At 51.2% G+C, this 27,877-nt stretch overlaps 2 protein-coding genes across 5 annotated transcripts in view; one reads left to right on the forward strand and one right to left on the reverse strand.

Annotated features, from left to right (window-relative positions):
* The first annotated feature begins 859 nt into the window (after window positions 1-859).
* On the forward strand, window positions 860-18,438 carry PPIE (peptidylprolyl isomerase E). 2 transcript variants are annotated; one of them, XM_082687043.1, is made up of 10 exons: window positions 860-930; window positions 1,887-1,985; window positions 2,571-2,614; window positions 3,106-3,132; window positions 4,262-4,343; window positions 5,051-5,151; window positions 7,567-7,690; window positions 13,995-14,180; window positions 15,126-15,268; window positions 15,444-18,438. In XM_082687043.1, exons 1-10 carry the CDS (start codon window positions 870-872, stop codon window positions 15,510-15,512), a joined length of 936 nt encoding a protein of 311 aa, XP_082543169.1. In that variant the 5' UTR covers window positions 860-869; the 3' UTR covers window positions 15,513-18,438. The 2 variants fall into 2 exon arrangements, with proteins under 2 accessions (XP_082543169.1, XP_082543170.1); XM_082687044.1 differs by having other exon boundaries at window positions 861-938.
* Window positions 18,250-27,877, reverse strand: part of BMP8B (bone morphogenetic protein 8b) — a 30,856-nt gene continuing 21,228 nt past the window's right edge. Inside the window, exons 4-8 of one of the 3 annotated variants that reach the window (XM_082687038.1) lie at window positions 26,828-27,022; window positions 26,594-26,728; window positions 25,958-26,037; window positions 25,304-25,414; window positions 21,565-21,851 (exon numbers count right to left, since the gene is read on the reverse strand). In XM_082687038.1, coding sequence (XP_082543164.1) covers window positions 21,702-21,851; window positions 25,304-25,414; window positions 25,958-26,037; window positions 26,594-26,728; window positions 26,828-27,022 — 671 coding nt within the window. In that variant the 3' untranslated portion in view covers window positions 21,565-21,701. Of the gene's footprint in view, window positions 21,852-25,303; window positions 25,415-25,957; window positions 26,038-26,593; window positions 26,729-26,827; window positions 27,023-27,877 lie in introns of all 3 variants that reach the window. The other 2 variants (XM_082687039.1, XM_082687040.1) reach the window with 2 other exon arrangements.

Here is a 27,877-nt window from a genome sequence, read left to right on the forward strand (position 1 = left end):
TTTGTGAGAGAGAGAGAGAGAGCATGAGTGCAAGCATGTGAAGGGGGCGCAGAGGGAGGGAGAGAATCTTAAGCAGGCTGCACCCAGCTAGGAACAGGAGGTGGAGAGCAGAACTCAGTCTGCGTACACTGAGATCATGACTTCATCCTAAGTCCCCCACTTAACTGACTGAGCTACCCAGGTGGTCCAAGGCTTCGACTTAAATGTGACTCAAAGAGGTCTTAACCCACAGCTCTACGAAAATTAGGTGGTCCCATTATTTTCTACCACAAATGGCAATCTGTGATTTATGTACTGGTTTATTCCAAGAGTCGCATACTTTTTCCTATAGTGTCAGGTGGTAGATATTTCAAGTAGGTCTGATCTTGTGTGAAAGAAGCCACCGACCATACTAAAAGAGATGAGCATGCCTGCGTTCCAATAACACTTTAGAAACAATTAATTTTCACCTGTGACAAGATATTCTTGTTTTAAAAACGCTCCCCATCTATTTAAAAATGTAAAAACCTGGGCACCTGGGTGGCTCAGGTCATCAGCCCAGAGTCCTGGGATCAAGCCCCCCCGCATTGGGCTCCCTGCTCAGCGGGAAGCCTACTTCTCTCTTCCCACTCCCCCTGCTTGTGCTCCCTCTCTCATTGGCGCATTGGCGGATTCCGCCCAGGCGGGTTTCCAAGGCACCTGACACCGACCGACCTGGTCTGGGCGCTGCGGCTCACTCCTGGGCTCACTCATGAGCTCACTCACGGGCTCACTTCATGCCGCCGCGCCTCCCACCACCCCCGACGCGGACTGACAGCCGGAGGCAGGGTCTGCGGGCACCTAGACGCGGGGGCGGGGCCGGAGGGGCGGGGCAGGGGAAAGGGGGCGGGATGAACGCCGACTTCCGGCGGGTGAGCGCGGGAGCAAGATGGCCACTACGAAGCGTGTGCTGTACGTGGGTGAGCAAGCGCGGAGCTAGGCGGTATCGGGGCTAACCGGGCCGGAGTGGGTCTCGGCGTGGGGCGGGAACGCGTTTACGGTTGCGGAGGGTGGTGAGCCTTTGTCTAGGCCGGATCGATGGCGGTATTGCTTTGCTTCGAGGAGTTAGCCCCAGACTTCCTCAGTCTTTCCGGGTTTTTTCCAAGCCGGCTGAGATCTAACGGGAACCCCTTCACCTGCTGGGCCGGGAGGATTGGTAGAGGAATGTTATGAGGCTCAAGATCCTCACGCTCCTTCATTTTACAGACCCTCACTGCAGTGATGGTTCAGTCCTGATCCCTGCCCTAAAGAACGAAGTTCCCAGATTAACCCAGTAGAAGTGAGAAAAACCTCCGTAGCGAAGTTTGATGAGGGCTTTGTAGCCTAAGTAGGAGGCAGCTGTGTTTACTGAAAGGGAACAGCAAGAGCAAAACCCCGAAGGTATGAAATAGCCTTACCCATGGAACAAAGGGGTCCTCTTGGGGGAAACCCAGAGAATTGAGGAAGCAGAGGGAAAGAGGATGAAATAATTGACAGGGCCCAGGTCGTAAAGAGCCTTGTGTTCGCTGCTAAGGAGTTTGTACTTTATCCTGAGGACAGTGGGAAATCTTTGAAAGAGTTTAAGCAGGGAAGTGATGGATTAAAAATCTGCATGTTCCCGGGATCGCTCTAGTTGGCTGTGTGGAGGAGAGGGAGGCCAGTTAAGAAGCTATTGCAGTAATCCTGGCGCTAAGATGAGCGCCCGCAAGAAAAGGTGAAGAGGTGTGTTTCATAAGGATGGTTGAGGGAGCAAATGAGAAACGTGCTTATGTACCCAAAGGACTAAATGGAACAACCCCTCTCCTTGGCTGTCACATGCTAACTGGGCTGCGGGAACTTCTCAAGAGAATGGAGGACAGTGGCTCAGAAGGCATTTGGCATCTTTGCAGGTGGGTTGGCAGAGGAGGTGGACGACAAAGTTCTTCATGCTGCTTTTATCCCTTTTGGAGACATCACAGATATTCAGATTCCTCTGGATTATGAAACAGGTGAGTCCTTTTCATGTCTTGTTCAGAATCCTAAGAGGAAAAGAATTTGAAAAAATTCTAAATGTGCATTCTAATATGGTTGGTATGTAGGAAAGTTCCAGAGGGTGCCTCATTAGGGCAGCAGGACAGTGATCTTTCTAGTTATAGCAGCATTTTTCTGAGGATAAAGAGTGAGCATCCTACTCAAGATTTTAGGATTCGTGCTTTATGCACCGTTGATGCTCAAAATGTGGGATCAATAATTGAGAAGTTAAATAACTTCATTTTTCTGCTTGCTTTGTATGCTGAGGTTAAGGTTTTAATTTGGCTTTGGTAGAAGAATTGACTGCCTGAAAGATTAGAAGTATAATTCATTACTTAGCCTTGTCTTCTAAAAGTCAAAGTTCAATATGGCTTGAAATATTGTTTAAACTGGGAAGAATTAAAGAAGGAGATTCCTTCCTCCAAAACAATGATTGGGTGGATTTTCCAGTGTCAGGATATGGCACGTGACTGACTTCACTCTCCTTGTAACCCTGTTTCTTCCCATTGCCCCCCAGAGTAATTACTTATTTTTGTCCCCACCCCCCCTTTTTTTTTTCCCAGAAAAACACCGAGGATTTGCTTTTGTTGAATTTGAGTTGGCAGAGGTGAGAAAATTCTGTGTTACCTGTGTTTAGTCTTGGGCTTCTTTTAGTGTCGTTACTGATTACAAAAGCAGCTGTTCTCCCATTTGGTTGGTTTTCTCCCATTTGGTTGGGTTTCTCTAACTGATGCTCCCATAGAGGCAGGAAGTGCCGCTTGATGGAAAGCTTCTCTCAGTTAATTAAATTGTACACTGTTAACAACACTGACATGCCCCTCTTGCTCTGCCGAGCTCCTGCAGCTCTGCTCACTGAGCATTTTTGCCTGGCATTGCTGGTGAATATTTCTTACGCCTTCTTCGAGATGGCAAGTTGCTGCACCAGCAGTTCTAAACTCAGCCAGGATGCGCTCTTTGTTAGACGGACACACAGCCCAGAGAAGAGGTATAGATGGGACTTTTTCCTGTTTTGTTTTGTTTTACTCTGTTTTTCTGTTGCTATGAGTATGTGTTTAGACACCACAAGAAGCTAAACTTGACCTTGTCTTTCCTTGACAGGATGCCGCAGCAGCTATTGACAACATGGTAAGGCTGAGCATCTTCATTCTTACTGAAGTTGCTTTTGGGTGGTACAGAGGGGCCTTGTGCGTCTGCTGGCTTGCTGAACTGTCAGAGTTACAAGGTTGCACGGGGAAGCAAAAAGCTGTGGTCGTGTGAGAAGATTCACTGTGAATTAATCACTTATAAGATCAGTCCTTACTCAAAAGTCCTTCGCCGTTTAACAGTGATACAAATTCAAATCCTTGTTATTGGCCAGTCTCTCACCGGCTGCCCCATGTCTAGGATAATAAATTGCAAGCACTATGTAAATTGATTGCACAGTGAAACCGCATATGTTGCAGAAGAGGCAGAATTTCATGAAGCTTCAGACTAATTACAAGTGAGAAATTTCAGTAAGGATAATGGCAGGGCGTGCTCGTGATGCCAATGATTTTAATATCCTGGAGAGGTCTTTGTGAGTAATGATGAAATGCTGGAGTATTCGTGATTTTCCTATCAGAAAGGAAGTGCAGTGATGTCACAGCATACTGTCGTTAGAATCTTGTTGGAAAAAACACTGCAAATTAATCAGCACCCATTGTATCTTTGCTCTACAAATTAGTGCGTAGTTAAACCTGAAATTTATAATAAATTTATTTCCCTTATTTTTAGTTTAATCACAATAAAATCCCATTCCTTTTTTTTTCCCCTTAACTTTTTACTGTGAAATTTTCTTCACTGCTCTACATGGATTTACATGAAGTGACCATTCCTGGTGCCAGTTATCTTTGGATGATAAAGTTCTTTATTCCTCTTCCGTTACCCACTCACCGAACATATTCCTCAACCCCCCGAGATCATTTCTCACCATTTCAAAGCAGATCTTGGCTTTTGAAGGTGAGCTCAAGTACGTGGAAACTACATGTATCCTTGTAATCCCAGGGCACTCTGGACCTGGAGTCACTTTAAGGAGCACAGGCCTTTGCTAGTATGAAAGAAAGGTGTGTGATGGAGGGAAATTGCCTGCAGCGCCTGGGCTGAGCTTGCTGCTGGGGCTCACGGATTAAGGGAGAACGAGTCATGAACTTATCTCGCATGTAGCAGTAACAAATGCAAAAGCGGTCTGACTCATAACCCGATGGAGTTTAAACAGCTAGGTTTTTAATCTTTTCAGAATGAATCTGAGCTCTTCGGACGGACAATTCGTGTCAATCTGGCAAAACCAATGAGGATTAAGGAGGGCTCTTCCAGACCAGGTGAGTGGGGTGTGTAGGTTCCCCAGCGTGCCCTCCACTGTGGCCCTGGTTGCATTTTTATCCGGATTTACTTGGAAGTAGGTACTGAACGCCACTCTGGATGGTTTGTGTTGGCAGAGGGCATGAGCCACCTTTGTGGGAAATAAAAAAGAGGTTGAGCTTCTCAGAGTAATTGTTTGCATCAGGAGAGAAAGCCTGCTTGATCTCCCATCTTTCCCAGTTTCCTCCACTTCGTTCCTGAGATGTTCCCATCAAGGGCTGGAACTGGCAAGGCTACACCTTCCATCTTGGCATAGTTTTGTTTTGTTTTAGATTTTATTTATTTATTTATCTGACAGAGAGAGATAGCAAGAGAGGGAAAACAAGCAGGGGGAGTGGGAGAGGGAGAAGCAGGCTCCCCGCTGAGCAGGGAGCCCAATGTGGGGCTCCATCCCAGGACCCCGGGATCATGACCTGAGCTGAAGGCAGACGCTTAACAACTGAGCCACCCAGGTGCCCCTTGGCATACTTTTTTTACTTGGCCTTCTAAGAGCTGGACTTCAGGGCTGACATTCCCAGTGGAAACGTTATACTTGGGAGATCCCTCAGCCGAAGCCTCTGGCTGAGAGGGCCACTGAGTATGTTCTGCTTTGCAGACAGAAGCAGCTGGCGAGCCGTGGGGTGACGGCTTGAATTTCTGAGCATTTGTTCAATTCTTTTCCTTGCAGTGTGGTCAGATGATGACTGGCTGAAGAAGTTTTCTGGGAAGACTCTTGAAGAAAATAAGGAGGAGGAAGGGTCAGAGCCTCCCAAAGTAGAAACCCAGGAGGTGAGTCGAAGTCATGTGCCTCACCGGGGAGGCTGGCACTTTCCATAAGAGACTTTTTTTTTTTTTCAAGTTTTTGTGGAAATTTGCAAAACATATTTTAAAACATATTCAAAAATAAGGTCTTAGTATTGTGGTAAAGGAGGTATTGAGTGAGTGAAAGAGACAAACAGTAGGTCCCTCACCTTGTGCTCTGTGTGATGAGCTACTCCGCTCTGCCCAGCCCTGCCCAGCCCTGCCCAGTCCCAGGTTGGGATTACCTGCTGAGGAGGACACCTGAGGTGAGGAAGGCAAGTGAGGGCTCCTCTTCACCCCTCCTGCCAGTCCCTCCTTCACTGAAGCACTTTGCCCAGGCGCACGGCCGGGGTGTGGTACCTGCCCTCAGTCTGCACATGGGTCCGAGGCTCTCCCTCCCCGGGAGCAGCCTGCCGGCACTCTCTCCCTACTCTGGGCGTCCCTCTCTGGCTGGCTCCTTGGGCTTTCCCAGCGCTCCCTCTGGGTGGTGTTCTCTGGACTTCTTTCTGGGCTCGGAGCATCCCCCTTCCCTTCTCGTCTTGGCCGAAACAGTAGCAGTCACGGATCTTTGCAGCCTCTCCTGTGCTCTTGCCTTTTCTGGTCTCTGTTCTAGTGTCAAGCTGCAGACGTTTTGGCCACCAAGTGTCACAGGCAACATCGAGTTGCCCAGAATGGGTGGCCTCCTCTCTCTAATCTTGTTCTCCATCTTGTCGATTTGCCACCATCCATCCGCATGCACACTGACCCAAGCCAGAAACTGGGTTGCAAAGCAGAGCACACCTGTGGCCTTCACAGTCGGAGACACCATCTACAGAACAGGGCCTGCGTGTCTTCACGTGCTGCTGAGTTCTCTCGCAGACCGTCCTGAGTCCCCCTCCCCTGTTTGTCCCACTGCCCCCCCGTAGCTGCTTCTCCTGCACGTAACAGCAGAAGCTCCCTAGCTGGTCTCTGGTGCAGTGCTCCCTAGCCCTTCACCAGGACAGCTAGAATGATCTGTTTAAGGCACAGACTGCTGCCCTGACTCCTGCCGAGAACTTTTCAGTGGCTCCTACCGCGCATCCCAAGGGATAAAGTTGGGGGGGAGCGTGCCCCAGCTCCTGTCCCCGCTCCTTGCCGTCTCACTTCCACCCTCTGGAAAACCAGTCTGTTTCCCTGTACGTCTTCGCTCTTGTGCAGCCTACGCAAGTGTTTATTGCCTGTCCCTTTCTAGACAGGGATTCTGTGAGGTTAGGGGCCTTGTGTGAGCATCTTACTAACTAAAAAGTGAGGTGGAGGAACGTGGTTAAGAGTGTGGGCTCGTTGGGATGCCTGGGTGGCTCAGTTGGTTAAGCAGCTGCCTTCGGCTCAGGTCATGATCCCAGCGTCCTGGGATCGAGTTCCACATCGGGCTCCTTGCTCCACAGGGAGCCTGCTTCTCACTCTGACTCTGACTCTGCCTTCCACTCTGTCTGCCTGTGCTTGCTCTCACTCTCTCTCTCTTACAAATAAATAAATAAAATCTTAAAAAAAAAAAAAAAGAGTGTGGGCTCAGGGATGGGGTGATGATTGAGGTTTCATTTCCAGCTTCACTTACCAGCCTCTTGTTTTGGACAAGTGACTGCACTTCCTTGGACCTCTGTTTCCCCACCTGTAAAATGGGGATAAATAGTGGTACGGCTGGATCATCAGGATGGTAGTAAAGAGTTGATGAGCTAAGAGATGTGAACATCGAGAATAGCGCCCTGCTCTTGGCAAGTGCTCTGCACGTGGCAGCCAATCACAGCCTTGTCCTCTGTGCCTGCGCCGGGTCTCAGCACACGGCCGCTAAACTGAGCCCCAAACCAGTTAGGAACTTTGGACTTTTCTCTTTGGAACATGCAATGCCTGAAAATGTCTCTTATCCCTTTTTAAGCCTTGTCTCCATGGGGTGGAAAACAGGCTCCCTTCCTCCCCCACTGTCTTCCGAGCAGGCCAGAGGGCTGCCCTCCTGGTCTCCATTGTAGCCAGCCTGGGGGGCCAAGGGGGCCCAGCAGAGGGGAGGACATGCTGTCCGCCTGACTGGCATGAGATGGGTTTGTGGGTGTGGAGAGCCACGTATTGTGGGCTAGGGAGGTGGGGTTCTTTGACCGTGGGGCAGGGTGCGGCGAGCTGGGAGCTGGCATGTCTGAAGGCGAGTGTCAAGGGGTCCCAAGCTGTGGGGCAGGGCTGAGTTAGCTGGTGCTAGGTGGCGGGGTTAGGGGGGTCCCCAGCAGTGTCACTGGGGGTCTGGCTGGTGGCTGCCTTCTACAGCCCCAGGCCTTCCCTGGTGGCACCAGGCAGCAGCCCACTCCTCGCACCTGGGTTCTTGGTGTGGATGCGGAAGACTCAGTCTCTGGCTTGGGGAGGCGGGGTGCTCTCCGGCCTGACTATTTCTTCTGTGCCCAGGGGGAGCCCAAGGCCAAAAAGGCCCGCTCAAACCCTCAGGTGTACATGGACATCAAAATTGGGAACAAGCCAGCCGGCCGCATCCAGATGCTGCTGCGTTCGGACGTTGTCCCCATGACAGCAGGTGAGCGGGACTCTGGGTGGGACGCTGGAGGCCGTGCAGGGGGCCTTCCCCTGGGTCTCACTGCCTCTTTTCTTGTGCCCTTGACACTGTTGCTGACCTGAGTTCCTTTGAGGCATCTCAGACCCTGACTTCTAGTAACAAATGAGGCCAGCCAGGCACTTTGAGGCTTTATAGGTGCTGCTTTACTATTTTCTTTTTAAATACATTCATGATAAAACAAAACAAAAAAAATCGGACATACGTATTCAAATAATACTGAAGGTAGTAAGTAGAAAACGTCCATTTTTTCCCTCCCTTCTCCATATCCAGTTTATTCTCCAAAAGTAACTGGTTTTTGTTTTGTTTTGTTTTAATTAATTATTATTATTTTATTTTGACACACAGAGAGAGAGATCACAAGTAGAGAGATAGAGGAAGGGAGAAGCAGGCCTCTTGCTGAACAGAGAGCCTGATATGGGGCTCGATCCCAGGACCCTGAGATCATGACTTGAGCCAAAGGCAGAGGCTTAACCCACTGAGCCACCCAGGTGCCTAAAAGTAATTGCTGTTAACAGTTTCTTGAGTCTTTCTAGTGTAAATACCGACTTCCACTCATTTTTTTTTTTTAAATCTTAATTTTGTTATGTAGACACATAGTTTAAAAAGTCAATTTCACAAAGCTTGTTTTGAAAAACAGCAGGCCCCTGACCCTGGCCCTGACCCTGGCGCCCCACCAACACCATCTGCTGCTCGTCAGAGGCAGTGGTTTCAACTTCCAGCTGGTTCTTTGGGCATTTACCTCCGTATTGGTAGAGAAGAGATTTTTATGTTGCTACTTCCTGATATTTTGTTTTAGACCTCTGTTGGCTTTCCATTCCATTCCATTGTTGTAGACCTCTCTTGGATTCCTGATAAAGAATCAGCTTATCCCTCTCACTGCCCCTTCATCTTCCTTATATAGTTACTGTAAGTTTGGTTAGGCCATAGGTGATTCTCACTATGTAAGCATCATACTAGGGTGACCTCCTTTCGTGCACAGCATTTTGTTTTCCTGGGATTCGTAATTGTCCAGTTTTCACACAAGCATAGTCTTCTGTTCGTTTATTCCTGATGCTCCCCCTGATTCTGCTGCCTGTGTAAATCTCTCCTCATGTTCACACACAGCAGATAGTCAGTTTCCCTCCCCTGCGGAAGTTCCTTTTGGAGCCTTCTGACTCTCCCCAGCCTGGACCGTGCTGTCCAGGCCCACTGCACAGCGAGTGTCATGGGGTCTCCTGTGTTCACCTCTTAGGTTGGACTCTCTTCTGTCTTCTTTTTTGGTGTATTCCCTCATTTTAGTAGAAGACATCCTTCTGTAAGCTTCTGCAGCAAAAATCTTGGGAAGTCCATTTTTGGAGAGTGAAGGCGAAATACATGTACCTTCCCACTTAGGGTGTAGATTTTTAGAGAAGTCTAATGTTCCAATTCTAGATCCTTTACATAAAACTTCTTTTCTCTCTAGTGCTGAGCTGTTCGATATAGTAGCCACTAGCTGTATCTGACTGTTGAAAATTTTTTTTTTTTAAATATTTTATTTATTTGACAGAGAGAGATCACAAGTAGGCAGAGAGGCAGGCAGAGAGAGAGAGAGGAGGAAGCAGGCTCCCTGCTGAGCAGAGAGCCGGATGCGGGACTCGATCCCAGGACCCTGAGATCATGACCTGAGCTGAAGGCAGCGGCCTAACCCACTGAGCCACCCAGGCGCCCTGACTGTTGAAATTTAAATTAAATAAAATTAAAATTCATTTACTCAGTTGCACTAGCCAGGCTCTTAAGAGCTGTTCAATAGCCCTGTCTAGAGGCTTGTAGACTGTCAGTGTGGTGTTCTTTTTTTTTTTTTTTTTTTTTAAGATTTTATTTATTTATTTGACAGACAGAGATCACACATAGGCAGAGAGGCAGGCAGAGAGAGTGGGGGAAGCAGACTCTGCCGAGCAGAGAGCCCAATGCGGGGCTTGATCCCAGGACCCTGAGACCATGACCTGAGCCGAAAGCAGAGGCTTAAGCCACTGAGCCACCCAGGCGCCCCATGTCCTGTATTCTAAAACCATGTGCCTTTGGCTAGATCTTACATGAATCTGGATATTCAGTGGGCCCCACTGTATTAGTTTTCTCTTGCTGTTGTCACAGATGACCACAAACTTAGTGACTTATGACAACGGCTTCCCTACTGGACGTGCTGGGGGGGACATTTCCAGGCATATTCAGGTTGTCAGCAGAATTCAGTTCCCTGCGTCTGTAGGACTGAGGTACCCCATTTCCTTGCTGCTGTCAGCTGAGGGCTATTCCCAGCTTCTGGAGGCTTGCAGCACCCACCCCCCTTCCTCCGTCTTCGGAGCCAGCAATGGTGGATCCAGTCCTTCCCACATTTTGAATCTTTCTAACCCCACTTGGGGAAAGTTCTGTCACAGGCTTATGATCATATTAGGCCCATCCAGATAATTGGGGTTGTTTTCCCCGTCTTGAGGTCCATCCATAACCCTAATCGTGTCTGCAAAGGCTCTCTTGCCATAACAGGTTCTCAGCTTCCAGGGACTGGCATGGACGTGTTTAGGTGGCTGTTACTCTGTGTACCACACCCACAGGACAGTGTTTTATCCTCTGGTTACGGAAATTTTCTTCAATTATTTGTTTGCTTTTGTCCCCTCGGATTCCTCTCCTTGTGGAGCCTTCCTAAGTGTTCTTTCTCTATAGCACTCTGTGCTTATTTCCCAGAGGTAAGATCATTTCATCTTTCTGAGGACATTACTGAGTTTTTTCTTCCTATATTTTATGTCTTAAGTCGCTATTTCCTGAGTATTATGTTTTGCTTTGTGTTTGGTCTGTTTGTTTTGGTCTTTGCTTTTCACATCAGATGCCTCCCTCATATTAAGAATGGGTCCCTAACTATGTGCTTGCAGAACTTCCTAGGAGAACTTCCTAGGCATTGCTAAGGCTTGCTGGCTGCGGCTTCCACTGTGGGGTGATTCATTTGGGGTCTTCTTCTGTCAGACCCCAAATATCCATTTCCCTGACATATTCTCTTGGACAGCTGGGAGTCCCCTGAGAAGAGTCTAATCTCCTGCTGGAGGCTGTACATCCAGTTATTAGCCATTGTGATGGTGGGAAGCGGGGCTAGTGTAGAAACCTTCACCTAATACCTGTTTGTCGCTAGGGTCCCTCAGCCCCCAGCTGCGTCTAGTGTATTCCCAGCCAGAGACCTCAGCTTTTACCCACCAGAAAGCAGCCTCCAGCCGCCTGCCTGCGGAGTGGGGGAGGATCCAGGGGTTAGCTGTTTTCTTAAATAGCCGACTTCACTGTTTTTAGAACTACCTTCACCTTGGACCTGAGCTTTCGGCATTTCTGTAGCATAGAGTGAGTTGGTTCTCAGCTCTGCCAGCTTTTAAGATTCAACTTTTCTTTTTTGGTTTAAATGTTTCAAGTTTTTATTTAAAGTCCAGTTTGTTAACATAGCATATAATAATAGTTTGGGGAGTAGAATTCAGTGATTCATCACTTACGGTTTGCCTCCCTCTTTTTTTTTTCTCCTCTGTTCGTCTGCTTCATATCTTAAATTCCACATAGGAGTGAAATCAAGATAATTGTCTTTCTCTGACTGGCTTATTCCACTCAGCATAATACCCTCTAGTTCCATCCATAGCATTGCAAATGGCAAGATTTCATTTCTTTTGATGGCTGCATTGTAGTCCACTGTATATATATACCACATCTTCTTTATCCATTCCTCAGTCGGTGGACATTTGGGCTCCTTCCACCAACATTTGGCTGTTGCTGATAATAACTAAAACTGCTAAAAACATCAGGTATAGGTGCTGAGATTCAGCTTTCTGAGGTCTGCTACATGTGGTATGATTCTGTCTGTTTCCTAGCTTTCAAAACTTTTATGTTGCTTGGTCTCCTTCCCCTACCTCTCTTTCTCTCTCTCTTTTTGGCCTTTTAAACCATTTTTTAAAAAGATTTTATTTGTTTATTTGACAGATAGAGATCACAAGCAGGCAGAAAGGGAAGCAGAGAGAGAGAGGGGGAAGCAGGCTCCCCGCCAAGCAGAGAGCACAATGCGGGGCTCAATCCCAGGGCCCTGGGATCACGACCTGAGCCGAAAGCAGAGACTTTAACCCACTGAGCCACCCAGGCGCCCCCTTTTTAAACCATTTTTAAGTGTACGGTTCGGGGGCATTGATCGCATTCACAGTGTTGTACGACCATCCCCACTGTCTCCAAACTTTGCTCAGCCCGCACCGAACTGCTGATCCCATTAGCCCACTCCTCATGGTCTCCCTCCTGCCCCTGGGGGCCTCTCCTCTACCCTCCATCTCTGGATTTGCCTGCTCTAGAGACATTTCCTATAAATAGAATCATACACTATGTGGTCCTTTCCTTACAACTGGCTTTTTTTCACTTAGTATGTGTTCAGGGTTTATCCATGTTATGTGTTGGGGTTCTGTCCCTTTTTTATGGCTGAATAATATCCCGTTTTCTGGATATGTGACATGTTCGTTCATTTATTGATGGATATGAGTATTGTTTCTACTTTTTTGGCTCTCGTGAATAATGCTGCCATGGACGTTCGTGTGCCAGTATGTGTTTTAACACCTGTTGTCAGCTCTTTTGTGTATATACTTAGGAGTGGAAATGTACTCACATGGCAATTCCATGTTTACCTTTTTGAGAAATTGCCAGACTTTTCTACAGTGGCTGTACCACTTTACATTCCCACCTCCAATGTATGAGGGTCTCAGTTTCTCCATATTCCTACCGACACTCATTATTTTCCGTTGATTACGGCCATCCTAGCGAGTGCAAAGCGGCATCTCATTGTGGTTTTGATTGGCATTTCCCGCATTTGCTAATGGTGTTGAGCATCTTTTCTTGGTCTTATGAGTCATTTGTAGATCTTCTTTGGAGAAATGTCTGTTCAAGTTTTTTACCCATTTATCAACTGCATTGTTCGTCTTTCTGTTACTGAGTTGTAGGAGTTCATTATATATTCTGGGTATTGAACTCTCATCAGATAAGATTTACAGATACTTTCTCCCATTCTGTGGGTTGCCTTTTCTATTGAGTATCCTCTGATCCAAAAAGGTTTTTAGTTTTGACGAGGTCATTTTATTTTTTCTCTTTTATTATTTGTGCTTTGGGTATCCTGTTTAAGAAACTTGCCAAATCCAGAGTCAAAAAGATTTTATTATTCCCTAAATAAATATCCAAAGATGTTATTCCCTATGTTTTCTGGTAAGATTCTGTTTAGTTTTTCTTTAAAAAAAAAAAAAAAAGAAGAAAGAAAGAAGGAAAAGTAAAAAGAAACCAGGATGCCTGGGTGGCTCAGTTGGTTAAGCATCTGTCTTCAGCTTAGGTCATGATCCCGGGATCCTGGGATCGAGTCCCACATTGTATTCCCTGCTAATGGGGAGACTGCTTCTCCCCCTGCTTGTGCTTTCCCTCTGACAAATAAATAAAATCTTCAAAAAAAAAAAAAAAAATGAGATGCCCTCCATTCAGAGTAGAGCAGAGCTGGAACACAGGTATTCAATTTTCCTTTTTAACTGGAGTCTCTCTAGTCCTTTATAGTGTGAGGATCACACAGGTTTGGAATTCACAGCATATTTTTTTTTTAAGATTTTATTTATTTATTTGACAGAGATCACAAGTAGGCAGAGAGACAGGCAGAGAGAGACAGAGAAGCAGGCTCCCTGCTGAGCAGTGAGCCCGATGTGGGACTTGATCCCAGGACCCTGGGATCATGACCTGAGCCGAAAGCAGAGGCTTTAACCCACTGAGCTACCCAGGCGTCCCACAGCATATTTTTTAATGAAAATACAAATATTAAACAAATATAGTTTATTAGAATCTAGCTTCAGAGGTTTTGTTTTGGGGCGGTTGTTGTGTTTTGTTGTTTCCTCAGAGACTTTGGTGTTATTAGAGTACATGGGCTAGGAGTGATGGGAAGGGGGGTAGCTGTCATGGGCAGCCCTGAGTCATATCAGATGCCCATCCCAATGGCCACGAATGTGCCACAGGTCCTGCCATGCTGCCCTGCCTCATGGTTTTCCTGCCGGTGCTGCCCACGGCTCCTAGCCCTGCATCCTGCACCTGGCCCCCACGCCCACTGTGTGGCACACCTCAAAGTCCATCTTCACGTGGTTGCAGCAGCTCGGCTGGGACTGTCCGGGAGCCCCACGGCCCCTAGCATCTTGCTGGCAGCTTTGGTGGCACAGTGACCCCACAGCCTGACGAACGGCTCTCTTTTATTTCCTGACCTCTGTACCTTTTCCTTTCTCTGCACCAGAGAATTTCCGATGCCTGTGCACCCACGAGAAGGGCTTTGGCTTTAAGGGAAGCAGCTTCCACCGGATTATCCCCCAGTTCATGTGCCAGGGCGGTGACTTCACGAACCACAACGGCACAGGGGGCAAGTCCATCTTTGGGAAGAAGTTCGACGATGAGAACTTTATCCTCAAACACACAGGACCAGGTGGGAGCTGCTGGAGTGCGGGGGGCTAAGGTCTGCAGGCGAGCCAGCCGGTGACCCAGCGCCAGTGTGTGGCCTGGTCAGGGTCGGGGAAGCAGCATCCATCTGTCTACTCGTGCATACCTGCTGTGGTCTAGCTCCAGCTTGGGCCTGCCATGGTGAACTGGGTCCGTCAGCCCCGCAGCCCCATCTCTCTGTCGGACATACCTCTCTGCAAGCAGCTGGTGCCCCAGCAGCTGGAGAAAGACAGCTGCTGTGCTGCGTGATCATCTTGAAATTCAGGACTACACTTGAGGGGCCTGAGCTGTGCTGCTAGAGCCCCTCAGGGAATCATGCTTGGTCCCTGTCCGAGACCACCGTTGCCCCTTCCCTTCATTCCTCAAGCCTCCACAGCACCTTCCAAGTGGATAGATGGCCCCCTGCATCCCTCCCAATGCACCCGCTCTGCCTTCCCTCCAAGGAAGGGCGTGAGCTGTCTCCTGTGGGTGGCTCTGCTCATGGCCTGGACCCCATCCCCCTCTCCCACCAAGGAAGCGTGGCTTCTGTAGTTGTCCCCCTGCTGCCTTGTGGCCGCGTCCCCTGCTCTGCTGGATCAGCCCAGCAATGTGAAAGTATGTGGTATTGATCTTTAAAAAAAGAGTCCTCCTTTGACCTGTGTGAGCTGTCGCCCATGCCTCCAATGCCCTGGTAAGGAAAACTTGTTGGAAAAGTGCAGCCTCCCTGCCTTTTGTTCCCTCTCTCCCCCTTGAGCCAGACTTCGAGCCCCACGCTGTCTCTGAAGCCACTCTTACCACAGATACCAACAGCATCCATCTTGCCCTTGGCCAGTTCTTGGCCCACATCCTGGGCCGGCTTCTGGCAGCATTTCCACTGCCCTGCCTCCCACAGACATCCCTTTGGGGGTTGGGGGCCAGGGGAAGGGGGTGACGCGCTCCTTCTCTCCCCCAGGCCTGCTCTCCATGGCTAACTCTGGTCCAAACACCAACGGCTCCCAGTTCTTCCTGACGTGTGACAAGACGGACTGGCTGGATGGCAAGCACGTGGTGTTTGGGGAGGTCACAGAAGGCCTGGATGTCCTGCGGCAGATTGAGGTGGGTGGCTGCCCGGGCCCTGGGCCCAGTGGGACAGCTGGAGAGGGGGGCCACGGCTGCTCCCAGGGAGGGCTGCTTCTGCTCAGGTGGCAGCAGGCACCTGGAGAGGGCATCCCTGAGCTGCTCCTTACTCTCCATCCTCCCTGGTTTCTCTCCCTCTTCTGTCCCCACAAAGGCCCAGGGCAGCAAGGATGGGAAGCCGAAGCAGAAAGTGATCATCGCCGACTGCGGGGAGTATGTGTGAGTCTGCGCTGGCCATCTCTGTGCCGCCCCTGCCTGTCCAGGATCCATCTGCCTGGGAACCAGCACTTGAGGTCGCCTGTCCCCTCTGCGGCAAGCAGGGATGTGTGTTGTGGCCCTTCTTGGGGTCAGCTTGGAGTGGCTCTTGTGCAGACGCAGCCCGGACTCCCTCTGGCTCTCTCCCAGGTGTGGCTCTGCCCGGGAGCGCACAGAGGCACCGCCTTCCCCACTGGGGATGGGCTGCGCGTGGCCTTTTTTAGGCCTTTGCTGCCACAGCTTCTCCTGGGCCCATCCGTGGGGCTCCTGGACATTGCTTCTGGTAAAATAAACCCTCGTTCTTGTACTGCTGAGTCCAGCTAGTTCCTAGGGGTTGTCAGGGATTGCGTCTATGACTGAGCAGTCCTGCTGAGTTAGGCTGCCAGAGGGGTAGGGCTTAGCTTTTCTTTCCTCCCTTGGGTGGATTCCTGGAGATGCCAGGTGGGAGATCTGAAGCCCAGTTCCCTTGTCAGACCATGATCAGGATAATGGAAATCAGAAATACTGAAGAAGTCCCTGTGTCCTGCTGCCTCCACTCTTGAACTCCTGGCCAGTCCTTGAGGCAGCAAGGGTATGTTATGATTCTCAACAATTCATTTGTTTCTTCATAGTCAGTCTACAGAGGTTTTTTTAAGTAAGCTCTACGCTCAGTGTGGGGCTTGACTGAGCCAGCCAGGCACCCCCATTCTATGGAATTTGTAAATGCTATTTTATAACTCGAAGTGCCTTCTCTGTGCCAGGTATTTTGCTTACTTGTCTGGAGGCAGGAGGTCACTCAACTCTGTGGGCCTAATTCAGCCTGCTGCTGCTTTTGTGCATAAAGTTACTGGAATCCAGCCATATCCATCCATTTACATATATATTATCTGTGGCTGCATCCCTACTGCAGGGACAGATACTGTATGGTCTCTGGGTTAGAGCTTTCCAGAGAAACAGAACCAGTAGGATAGGTGTAGATATGCATATAGAGATTGATTTATTTTAAGCATTTGGTTCCATGATTGTGGGGGGTAGCAAGTCGGAATTCTGCAGGGCTGATAGGCTGGAGACCCGGGAAAGAGTTGATGTTGCAGTCCAAAGGCTGGCTGGAGGCAGAATTCCTCCTCCCTCATGCAGTCTCTGTCTTCTCTCTCTGAATAGCCTTCCACTGATTAGGTGAGGCCCACCCACATTATGGAGGGTAATCTGTGCTACTTCCAATCTGTTGATTTAGAGCCAAACTGACACAAAATGAACCAACACAGCTTCAAAGCCTAAAATATTGACTACTTGAACCTTTACAGGAAGAGCTTGCTAATTGCTGAAAGACATAGCCCCACCCCATGCTGAGCTCTGCTCCTTCTAATGCAGCCACTGCTCACATCAGGCTGGCTTCTCTCTCCCTTCCCTCTCCACATACTTCCCTCCCCACATACTGCTCAGTCAGGTGGTTTTTGAGAATCCCTCACCTGCTGAAGGCCCCAAGCAGGGCTGAGCCCTATGGCCACTAGACACCTCTCTCTGATTGGGTTACTAAGACCATTCAGAATCCACTGGGCTGGGCTTTTTCATCTTGAGATCTGGACAAGCCAGGTGCAGGAGAGGCCTAATGCCTCCTGGCCCTGGTGGCCCCAGGAGCGCTCCTGTGAGGGATGATGGCATTCTCACCCTGCCTCTGGCTTCTCTGGGCCCAACAGACTCCCAACCCTTTGCTGAGCTCCTGCTCGGGGTTTCTGCCTCCCTGTGGCCAGGATGTACCACATGGTTACCCTTGGCCCTGTGGGGCTTCCAAAGGAGACCTTCCCCCAAAGCACAGGCCTCCACTCTGAGGGCAAACGCTGGCCATCACAGGTCAGTCACTAGGAAAGTTTGTGTTTAAAGGGCATAGCATGGCGCATGGCCACCTCCCAAGAGGGAACTAACTTCTGTGACAATGACCTTGTTGCTTTCTCTTCTTCTCTGTTAGCACCCACTGGGCACCACTGCCCATCCCAATGCACTCCGGAGTATCCACAGCTATTATCATCGTATCCACAGTGGAACTATACAGAGGGAAACCAAGGCTCGGGTGACATGCACCCAGAATATGGCAGAACTGGGATAGGAAGCTTGGCCTGCCTCCCCATACTTTAATGTGGTCCTGGGAGGTTTACTGGGCTCTACCCTCAGGCTATGGCAGGGGCCCAAGGCCCTGCGGGAAGACATAGTCATGGTCCTTATAATTAGTCTGGACCCTCTGGGGAGACTCAAGGAAGCCATGCTCTTCTCTGCCAGGCAGGAGGGGCCTGGGGCCCAGGGAAGAGTGGCCCCATGGCCTAGTTCGGCTGTCACAGCCCAGCACCAGCCTGTTCCGTGGGAAGTCTGTGCACTGACGGAAGTGGACCTGAAGGTGCCATGCAGCATCTGCTATGGCCCAAAGGGCAGAGTGCCTTCCTTGGTCTGCCTGGCTCCCATCCAGGGTGGCCTGGTTGGTGTACATGTTGCTCCATTGTGGCAAACAGGGCTGGGTTTTGCCAGTGCACAGACTCCTTTGGGCTGTGGCCCTGAGATCAGGCCTGCAGCTGCTGGAGCTCCCTCTTAGACAGCAGGTCTGCCTTCAGGCACGGTGGGCTCTAGGTGCCAGTCATGACAACCTGCAGCAACCCTCCCAGGAAGGCTAGGGACCTACTTTTTAGTTGTGAACACTGAGTCTCGTAGGCTTCGGGGGTTAAAAATCTAAAAAGCCATGTTTTCAAAAAACATTTATTAACAGGAAAATTTTTTTACTGCATAATAAAGTGGGAAAAGCATATTTCAAAACAATTTATAGAAGAAGGTATGATCCCAATTTTGTAAACATATCTGTCTATAATATATAAACATCTGTATGTGTATATGCTAAGAAGAAAGCCTAGAAATAAATTCACCAAAATATTGTGTTTATCTGAGTCATACAGCTGTGATATTTCAGTTGCATTTTTTTTCCAATTTTTCCTCCAAAACTGCATTATTTTTGTAATAAATGAAAAACCCATTTTTTTTAAGAGGTGGGTCAAGCTTTGTACCTTTAGCAGGCTGGTGGGATCCCCTTGCCTCTGGGAACACAGGGAAATATTCACAGCCTTGGCCATAACCAGGCGTTTTCCTTAGGCCTTGAAAGCAAGTGGGCACACAAGGTCTTCCCTCCACAGATTGCAAGCAAGGTCTAGATTTTCCAGGAAAAAACACAACTCTGAAATAAATACTCCACCTACAGCACACTTTCTGGGAGGAGATTTAGTGGACAAACATGGAAAGGGCTAAGCAAATCAGTAAATCAGTAAATGATGCCAACAGGCGCCTGTTGCTAAGCGTTCAGATGGCAGACATTGTCCTAAATGTGAATGTCCATATGTTTGTAATAGCCTGGAAGGAAAGAACCAATACCTTGCTCCACAAAAGAAAAACGGATTCAAACCCATTTGACTTCAAAATTCTGTCCTCTTGCTATGCTGCCTCTTTTTCTATTTCTTAGGGATTTTTCCATAATGGGTCACTTCCCCACCTTAGAAAACTGTGAACACTGATGTGTTGACTTGGCCTTGAGGCTAGCCTCGCACTGCCCAAACCAAGACTGACCGCTGCGTTTCTTTCAGCCTTTTCCCACAGCCCACCCCCTCCCTTCCTGGCAGCAGTCGCTGACTCAGAGCTATCAGTGCGTCTAAACAACCACCCGTATTTATCCTGGTCCCGTGCACCCAGATAAGCCATGCCTTGAGCAAGAGAGAGGGAAACAGTGGCGTGTGGGCCGCTCCCTGCCGCTGCTGTGCGTGGCTCAGCAAACAGGTAACTGGGAATACGTAGCATGCAGTGAGTGCATGCAGTATCCTGCAATAAACGGGATAAAATGCGTGGGCCTTATATCCATTCACAATTGTTTCTCTGCTTAGGGCTTTTTCTGCGCGATCTCATTCAGTGACGGCGGGAATGGCGACAGTTGCTGTAAGTCTGACCCAGGTCAGCAGGCAAAGGCTTACTCTTCAGGTGTTGGGCATGCAAACGGAGGGGGACAACCTCCAGGCATTCGTGCCATGCTCACCCTGACAGGTGAGGTGCACTCCTAGTCTATAAACCTTTTGAGTGATTTGACAGACATTCCTGGTACATCCCGAATTGTGCTGGGCTGTTGGCTGAGCACAAAACATACCAGGTGAAGTAAAAAATAGCTAAAATAATTGGCTAATATTAAATTTATATTTGCCTAAAGGACAGTCCTTGATGTTAGAAAGACAGAAGCGTCAAAGGACTAGAATGGCAAACAGGTTTCCTATTATATACCAACTCTGATCTGACTGCCACCGGACCCCCAAGTTCAGGATCATGAGGCTGTTTCTGGGTACAGTGTGAGAAAGGGCTGGCAGACAGATTCCTGGCAGGAGGCCCTTTGGAGACCCAAAAAGCGCACTGCCTTCAGGTATAGATGGAAAATGAGGCCCAGAGGGAGAAGCCACCTATGAGTCTGGTCTCCTAACCTCTAAGCCAGAGTTTAGATCCCTGCACCGATGGAGAACTCACCACTTTGTCAAGAGTCTGGGCCCAACCTCTGTGTACAGGGAGGGTCTCCCTCTGTGCTCACTCCAGACTCACCTCCCGGTCCCTGTGGAGGGGCCGCTGTCCTGCAGCAGGGCCCCAGCGTCCACATTTGCTGTCCCGGGCCCCTCCTTGGGGTGCGGAATGACTGCTGAAGGACTCATTCTTGGGCACATGGGGGGGCTCCACCTTGGCTGGGCTATGCCTGTAGGGTGGGGCGGCCCCACGAACTGCTTTTAATGACAGTATTTTCGGGTTCAGGCAGCTGGACTCTGTGCCAGCAGGTAAATTACAGGCTTAGCAAGTCAGAAATCAAATAAACAGCCCAGCTGCCTGTGGTGGCTGCTCCAAGGAGAACAGCGGTTTCCGGGAACCTCCCCACCCGGGGCCAGCCTTGTTACTGCCTGTCACTCCCCCGGGACGGGGGCCTTTTCTTTGGCTCACAGGTCTTGAGAAACAGGACAGCGCTCCAGGGCGTACAGGGTGGTGCAGATTATGACAGCCTGTTTCTGACAACTTCTGGACATAAGCAGGTGCTGAGAGGCCCTAGCCCCAGCCACAGGCTGTCCAGGGTCACGGAGGTATGGCTGTGGATGAAGGGGATCGCTCCTTAGCACACCAGAAGATGGCAAACAGTTTTCACTTCACGTGTCAACTCTGATCTCTTGGCAGTGGCTGTGTGGAGTTTTAATATGGATCATTTTGAAATTCTATACAGGTTTGGAAAGAAAAAATACCAAGTTTGGTGACTGATGTTTGCCATGCCAAAGGGAAAGCGAAATGATGTCATCTGTGCTGAGCATTGTCCTCCTGGACCACCCAATGTATCTACCTGCTAGGTTCAATAAAAAGGTAACTTTTCCAGGGAGCTGAGCTCCTCATGATTCAATGTGATGACAGGCAAATGAGGCCCTCCAAATTTTTTGTTTCTACAAAGGTCAAATGTCCATGCCTGGCACTTCTTCCCCAGACAGCAGAGGCAGATCAAGGCAGGGGATGGGGGGAGACAGATGCCATTGGCCTTTGCCTTACATCATGTTGTTCATCAGCTCATTCTTGAGTTGACCCACATGCCTCTCAGCAGGCTGATACTCAGATCCACAACGACACAACAATGAGGGCAAGTCCACATTCTAACAAAAGTGCCCAGAAAATGCCTGGGAGGGGCAGGCAACCAGAGGTGGACTAGACCATGTCTACACATATCCATGCCCTGAAATGAACCGTGAAGAGTCCGAGGTAGCCATTTGGGGCCCCAGGTGCTTCTCAGTTCACCCCATATTACCCGAAGCCCGGGCCAGCAATGGACAAGAATAGGTCCTCAGACTTTTGTTCCAAATGCAAAATGTTGGGCAGCACCTGCTTTTGGAGGAGATGGCTGGGAGAGAACCTGCTTGATGACTCAGACCACCAGGCCTAGAGGCCAAGAGACTGTCACAAACCTCAGGCAGGGAAGGGGGTAGCGGGGCCTGGAGAAGATCCAGCCCTGGCAGGAAGGAGAGAGGAACACAGATACATTGATCTGTGAGGGCCAACCCACCGGAAGTCTGGGCGAGGTTTGAGGGTTTCCTGGCTCTGGAGAGGGGCCTGTCCTGGGCGGAAGGGGGTCCCCCCGCGGCGGGCATTGGCCTCAATGGCAGCCGCAGGCCCGGACCACCATGTTGCGATGCTTGCGCAGGATGACATTGTTGCTGCTGTCGTAGTAGAGCACGGAGGTGGCGCTCAGCTTGGTGGGGGCGCAGCATGCCTTGGGGACTGCATCTGGCTTCATCAGGTGCACCTGGCCAGAGCAAGGGGGCAGGCACAGGCGTGAACATGGTGGCCTTGCCCTGGCACCCCCACCCTCGCTGGCCCCAGAGTCTCTGGCCACTCATCCTCCCCTGCTCCGTCCTCTGCCTGTAGTGCAGGCAGGTGCTCATGCGGGGACCTGCCCCACCCCATGCCCCTGTACCCCTGCCCTGGCCCGCTGCCCTTAGGGCCCACCCACTCCCTTCAGACAGGACACCTCAGCACATGGTGTGCCCAGAAGCCCTCCGGGGACCCCTCTGCTCCTCTCTCTGTGTCTCATGATGTGTCTGCATTGTCTCTTGTCCCCATTAGCTGTTTGCCGTCTGTTTCCCCTACCAAATGTGGGCCAGTGAATGTTCCCAGAACCAAACAAAGCCCAGAATCCTCAGTCCACCCCTGGAGTGTCCGGCGCTCTTACTCCTCAAAGTCCTTACGCCCCAGCCCTGACAATGACCTCCAAGGCAGCTCTGTTCTGGGCAGACGGAGACCGAGCGTGTGGAAGCTGCACATGGTGCTGAGTCACGTGGCTCTCGGTGGCGAGACGGGGACCAGGTGTGGGGACTTGTGACCCTCTTAACAGCATGACTGCCAGCAAAGAGCCTGCCTGAAGGAGCAGCCTGTACTCAGCCTCCTAAAAACAGTTCTCCTGAGCAGTGGCAGGATGGGCTGCACTACCTGTGACTCCGGTCTGGGGCCCCCAGGGAGGTGGCCAAGTGGGGAGGTGGCAGGAGAGAAGATGAAGCCTACCACACCCAGGGGTGGTGGCCACCCTGCAGCCCAGGACATCGGGCCTCTCAGAGCCTGCCAAGTGGGACCCAGACAAAGCTGGCTAGGGGCAACCTGTCTGGCAGCTCCAGGTGCAGGGACGGGCCTTGGTGTTCATGTGGAAGAAACTGGGGGACACCGGCCCACCTGCACCAGCCGTGGGGCTCCACATGTCTGGAAACCAGGGAGGGCCTTTCCTGCACTGGGGTGCTGGGGAGAAGTCAGGCACTGCAGGGGTGCGGCCTTCCTGAAACTCCCCCAAACAAGAGCTTTGTTAGCTAAGTGACAGAAAGAAGGCCTTTTACCCTATCTGGCACCAAACAGAATGATCTGTGGAGGCTCATGTGCCATTCCATTTAGCCTGTCTTTGAGCCTCTGGGAGACCAAATTGGAGGGTCACTTACTGGCTGTGCATTTTTGGGTACAAATCATGCATCTATGGGGCTCATTTTCTTCTCTGCCAAATGAGTATAATGGTTCTTTTCTCATTTTCCAGCATGAACATATCTAGAACATGTATCCTGTGCCAGCTCTGCCAGGATGGGTCACAGAAATGTCCCAGACATGGTCACTACTCTCACAGACTCAGTGGGGAGGAAGGGGAGACAGGGAACATTCCAGTGGACAAACAGGACCATGGGGGTTGGCACAGCACACGGGTGCTTAGCACTGGGAGCATAAGCATGGTGGCTGACCCTGACAGGAAGGGCCACAGACACGGGGTGTGCAGGTAAGCAGGTGGTAGCTGGGCCCAGAGCGGGGGAGGCGGCCTTCAAGGTGGAGGGAACAGCAAGTGCAAAGCCAGAAAGGTGGGAAAATCAGGCCATCCTGGCACTAGGCCTGTGCAGGGAGATAAGGACACTGGGGCATGTGGGGATGCTGGCGAGGTCAGCAAGGTGGCTCGTGAGGAGTTCTGTGTCCCAGGCCAAGGGGCTCAGCCTTCCCCCGGGGAATGATGGGAGGCAAGGCGAGCTTCTCAGCTGAGAACAAAGTGCTCAGCTGTGCTTTAGTGGGGCCCCTGGCTGCTGCATGGAGAAGGGCTGGGAGGATGAGCCCAGGGGGAAATGCTTTCTTCTCTTGGCCCCCAGGACACCCCAAGACCCCCATCACTGCCCTGGCATCCCCACAGAGGAGGCCAGTCCTAGCCACCTCTTCAGTGTCTGCGGTCTCCCCAAAGGAGCTCATCTGTTTCGAGGACTTGAAGCTTGACCACATGCCCCTCTCTCACAGAGCTTCGGCCTGGCCACCTCTCTGACCTCAGATCTGTTGCTTTGGTTTCCCACCGGCAACCCTGCTTGAGATCTAATTGGACCCCAATCTTACGGTGCAGCTGGTGCAGAACTGCTGTCCCCCCCTTCACCACCTTGGACCCCAGCAACGACTCTGCCCCCGACAAGGCTCCCCATCCCTGTCTTCACATAGCCCTCATCTGTAGGCTCTTGGGTTCCTCCCACCCCACACCCATGCCCATGAGCAGCCTTACCTCCACCCTCCACCAGCTGCCCCCACCCCTTGTCGGGTGACCACAGCAGCCCCTCACTTGGCTCCCCGCCTGCCCCACCCTCGATCCCATTCATCTGCGTGTTGCTGCCAGTTACTTCTAGAGTAAGTCAGATCACTGACCTGTGTTGCTAAAACCCTGCACCAGCTTCTCAGTTTCCTTGGAAATCAGTCCACCCACCCAGCATCCTAGGTGGGACCATAAGCCCCTCTGTGCCAGCCCCTGCCCAACCCCAGCATCACCTTCCCAGCTGCCCCCCCACTGCCCTGCAGCCTGAGTCCACCCAGCCATCCTGACGTGGGTGACCACCACCCACTTGCCCCTATGGGCCGGAGGAAGCACACATATCTCATCACTCCCGAGCTTCTCACAGGAAAAGGGCTCCTGGGGGCAGCAAGTCCCACTGGGTCTGAGAAAGGCAGTGTCACCACAGGGTCAAAACTGCTGTTGCAGATACATTTACTCTTGCTCAGAAGCATCACGTCACCTATTACTAGATTAACATGGGGTGGATTCTATCTAAATGTTCTAGGAAGAAATTTCAACCCTAGAACCAACAAACATTTAAAACACTTAGCAATCAACGGCAGCTTGTGAAGGTACCCCGGCCACAGCTCCCAAAGCCATACCGTCTACGGAAAGCACAAAGGGAAAAAGTGCCAGCGGGGAGGTGAACAGGGGAGGCCAGAACCCAGAAGCCCAGCGAGGCACACCCGCACCCCTCCCTGCACACACATGCAGCAGGCAGCTGAGCGCACGTGTGTGTCACTCATGTGCACACAGTGATGTGTGTTTTCGGAGCACATGGGCCCCAGGAAGGATGTACGCCCGTTATGCAGGCACTGTGTGTCTGACCATGAGCAAGCATGTCTTGTAAATCTGGGTACCCACATACTGTCTGTGGTGTCCTCACACGTGTGTGTGCAGTATACAGAGGTTGGTGTGCACCAGCAGTCAGGGTAAGTTGGGTATATGCATGTTGAGGTACATAGGCGTCTACACAGCCAGCATGGCCATAGAGGCACCCGTTTCCCTCCAGGTGCAGGCCGTCCTTGCTCATGTGTACAGGGAAGGTTCTAGGCAGAGAGAGCCCCCTGACCCCCTGGCAGGGGCTTCCATTCACCAGGCCGTGCCAACCCCCGTCCCCGGGAGCCGGACCAGACAGACGCAGTACTGACCAGGGACTGCAGGATGGCATGGTTGGTGGCGTTCATGCACGAATCCAGTGGGAACGAGCACTCCCCCTCACAGTAATAGGCCGAGTAGCCTTGGGGAGCAATGACCCAGTCCTGGGGGTGTAAGGGGAGAAGGTGAGTCCCATCCAGATGCCCCCTCCTGAGCTCCTGAATCTAGCACCCGGCACAGGACGGCTCGGGGCTGCCCTGCACCCAGCCCCTAGCCCCAGGCCAGTCAGCCAACCCCAGGGTCCCTTCAGACAGGCTCCCCCAAGAGGCTGGGCACTCTCAGCACAGCTCTGTCCCCCTCATGTGCAGTCAGCCCGGGCCTTGTCCTCCCCACTTGCCCCTACCGCCCACATCTCCTAGAGCTGCAGTCCCAGCAGGTGCACAGGCGCACTGCCCACCATGGCCTCCGTTTCCCTGTTGCAGATCTGACCTGTTAGGGCTGAGGATTCAAAATATCCCTCTTTTCATGGTTTTTACCAAGAAGCACTTCTCACAATAAAAGTAAGATATTCTCCCTTCAGAAAACACAGAAGAGCCTAATGCATGAGAAAATGAAAATCACCCATAATTCTACCTCCTCCTGGAGCTACACTTAGGATGTTTGGGTGGGGGCTGTCTTTAAGAAGAAGGAGGATAGTCAGAAATTACCAGCCAGCCGAGGTCCTGGAAGCTGACATAGAGCTCATGCCGCCGGCAAACCTGCCGGCCGTGGGCGCCGTGAACATCATCTGCAGGGACAGAAGCACAGGTCTTTTCTGGGGTTCCTGCTCACGCAGCTACCCCTGGTGGCTCCTAGGGTGGGGACACCGCATTGGGCATATTTGTTGAATAAAATGATTGAAGAGGAACTAAGGCATGTGGTGTCATAAAGCCCATCCTGCAGCTCTGCTGGTGCCCTGACCCAGCTCGAGAAACTTCCATGGCTCCAGTGGCTCCTGATAGCTACAGAGTAACTCTGCACTGAGCCCAGCCTCCTTTGACTTCCAACCTGTGGCCCCAAAGGTGCCAATAAAGAGCCCAAGGGGGCCCAGGACATCAGGCAGCTCCTCCTCTGCAGAGATACCTCCTGACCTCCCCACACCTCTTCTGCCGCACCTGTTCCACCGGGTTGAGTGGTTCTATGGAGGCCAAAGGCTGACTCCCCATGGAGGAAAGGAGGGCAGGAGGGCAGGGCAGGCCCACCCCGATCCCAAGGAACTTGGTCAGGTGGGGAGAAAACAACAATGGGTCCTCAGGGTCCCCAGGGGAGACCTGAGAGCCACCAGTGCCTGGAGGAAGGGGCACCTGGTGCTGACAGACTTCTGGAAAAAGCCCTGGTGAGCCAGAGGAGGTCTGAGAAGATGCTTCTGGGTGGCAGGAATAGAGAGGACAGTGGCTGGTCTTCAAGGCACACAGGACAAAGGAGGTGTCGGGAAAGTGCTGGAGGGTAAGCACAGGCTTGAACCTATGGCAGGCCTGGAGGGTTCTGTCCCCCAGAGCTGTTCTGGGGCCCAGCCGCAGGCCTGCCCTGGACCTCACCAAAAATCCCTGGAAGTCTGTTTGCATGTGGCAGCTCGTTGGTTTTCTTCGGCAGCCTCCTCTTCAGGGGCCTGGCTGCCCGAGGGGCTCGGATGGGACTGGGGTTTGCCCTGAAAAAGGTGACCAGGAAAGGCTGCTTGGAGCGTGGCGCCTGTCGCCCCAGCAGACCGGCCAGGCCAGGATCCACGCTGTGCCCTGGGATGGAGACAGGAGAGAGGGCGGTCACTCGCAGGCAGGGCCGGGCACAGGGGACAGCGGGGACCCTTCCATTAGAGACTGCACGGGCTCTGGCCCATGGAGGCAGAGGTCCTCAGTTTCCTCATCTGGAGACCCAAGGGAGATGGTCCACGGAAGACAGGGCGGGGGGCCTTGCCAACACAGGGTCGTCATTTGTGATAGTGGTCAACACTGCCATCTGTGAAGCCCTTAACTGGTTTGAGCGACTCCCACTTGTGACCCCATGTGTCTCCACAGTAACCTGGACCACATGCCTCACGGAGAAACTTTGAAGCCCCGTGGCCAGGGGAGCACAGAACCGTGGTTCCCACTGCCATCTAAGAGCTCCAAGGCCCAAGTTCTCCCGCCCACCCCATACTTTCGGAGGACTCGATGGATTGTGCCCCAGCAGATGGGAGCAGCTGCCAGGACATAGCAAGGGCTTGTTCTACTTGTGATGCCCACAAACGGGACACTGGGGACAGCAGGGCCACAACATCAGGCCAAAGTCCCAGAGCTGGGGTTCAGCCCACGTCTAATTTCAGACCCCAAGTTCTTATTCACTTAAGAGTTAACCCCAGGTTTGTGGGTCCAAAAAGAGAGAAAAGACTGTGGGCAGGGAAATACGGAGGCCTCTGGATAGGAAGAGGGTTACCCATTAAAATGAGATTTGGTCCCAAAGCTGCTTAAAGATGAGGATGCCTTAAGAAACACAGACATGATCCCTGGAAATGTCGACTCCACCAATAAAACTAATTTCCTGTACCTCTTTGTATTTCCAAAGGACCTCCTGATTTTTTTTTTTAGGATTTATTTATTTATTCTGACTGGGAG

This window comes from Mustela nivalis (genome assembly GCF_964662115.1).
Source record: "Mustela nivalis genome assembly, chromosome: 10".
Lineage (NCBI taxonomy): Eukaryota > Metazoa > Chordata > Mammalia > Carnivora > Mustelidae > Mustela > Mustela nivalis.

What these genes read in the sequence shown, in the direction of transcription:
- PPIE (XM_082687043.1), top strand. Translation starts at nt 870, where the DNA reads ATGAACGCCGACTTCCGGCGGGTGAGCGCGGGAGCAAGATGGCCACTA. An exon ending in CCAAAGTAGAAACCCAGGAG is followed by an intron (nt 5,152 to 7,566) that starts GTGAGTCGAAGT and finishes TTCTGTGCCCAG; the next exon opens with GGGGAGCCCAAGGCCAAAAA. An exon ending in CGTTGTCCCCATGACAGCAG is followed by an intron (nt 7,691 to 13,994) that starts GTGAGCGGGACT and finishes TCTCTGCACCAG; the next exon opens with AGAATTTCCGATGCCTGTGC.